This window comes from Sinocyclocheilus grahami, unplaced genomic scaffold (assembly GCF_001515645.1).
Source record: "Sinocyclocheilus grahami isolate Dianchi unplaced genomic scaffold, SAMN03320097.WGS_v1.1 scaffold7520.1, whole genome shotgun sequence".
NCBI lineage: Eukaryota > Metazoa > Chordata > Actinopteri > Cypriniformes > Cyprinidae > Sinocyclocheilus > Sinocyclocheilus grahami.
This window is the reverse complement of record NW_015511522.1, coordinates 4827-5677: the sequence shown is the minus strand read 5'-3', so window position 1 is coordinate 5677 and position 851 is coordinate 4827. Positions and strand designations below refer to the sequence as shown.

Sequence of the window (851 nt, the reverse complement as noted above, 5' to 3'; positions counted from 1 at the left end):
CAGTGCTAAATAAAAGTATTCATTAAATATATATATATATATATATATATACATATATATATATTGACCCCAAACTTTTGAACGGGTGGTGTGCAGTCTGTGCATGACAAACACTCAGACCTCTTTTTTGTCACGGCAGCGGTCGATGTCTTTCTTCAGAGCCTCCACGCGTTTGAAGGACTCTTTGCTGTCGATGCTGTAGACGAGCACGAAGCCGTCGGCGAAAGTCAAGTAGTGCCGCGGAAACTCGTGACCACCGCACAGCCTGACCTGCTCTCGGGTGCCGCGGTGCGTCTCCACAGACCCGATGTAAATGTCCTCCAGTGTCTCCATGGTCTCTGAACCTGCCAAACCGGCACCACGTGACCTGTACTGCTCATTTATTTGGGTTTAAGAATTGACTCAGGTGTCAGGTGGGCGCTGTCCTAACACTCACCTGCGACATGGTTGGCGTACAGTAACTGCTCCAGAGCCAAGCTTTTGCCCACCGACCCCTGGCCACACACCACCACCTTGCAGCTCTTGCCCCTGATCACTTACAACCGCACAGTCTTCATTAAAGTACAGAAATACACTAGAGATAAAAGGTGGGTTGTAGTAGAAACCTGTTACAACGAGAGAATAGAGAGAACTAATTAAAAGCAATAATAATCATGCCTTTATGCAACAGTCACATGTGCATAAACCTGCTGCGCCTGAAGCTACATCTTCAAAGTGTATCAGATTACTGTATAATTGAATACTAAATTGTATTCATCTTTGATGAGTATTAAATGCATTAAAGAAAATAACCGAAGCGTTTAAGAAAAAACTGGACTTACCGTACTCTCTTCCTGTTGTTTATGTCCGAT

General features: G+C 44.4%; 1 protein-coding gene across 1 annotated transcript; it reads right to left on the bottom strand.

Moving 5' to 3' along the window:
- Window positions 1-63: 63 nt before the first annotated feature.
- LOC107577868 (NF-kappa-B inhibitor-interacting Ras-like protein 2) lies at window positions 64-528 on the bottom strand (the record flags this gene model as incomplete). Its single annotated transcript, XM_016263896.1, has 2 exons — window positions 64-344; window positions 437-528. Coding segments are annotated over 2 exons (322 nt in total), but the record flags the coding sequence as incomplete, so codon positions are not given.
- Window positions 529-851: the final 323 nt, after the last annotated feature.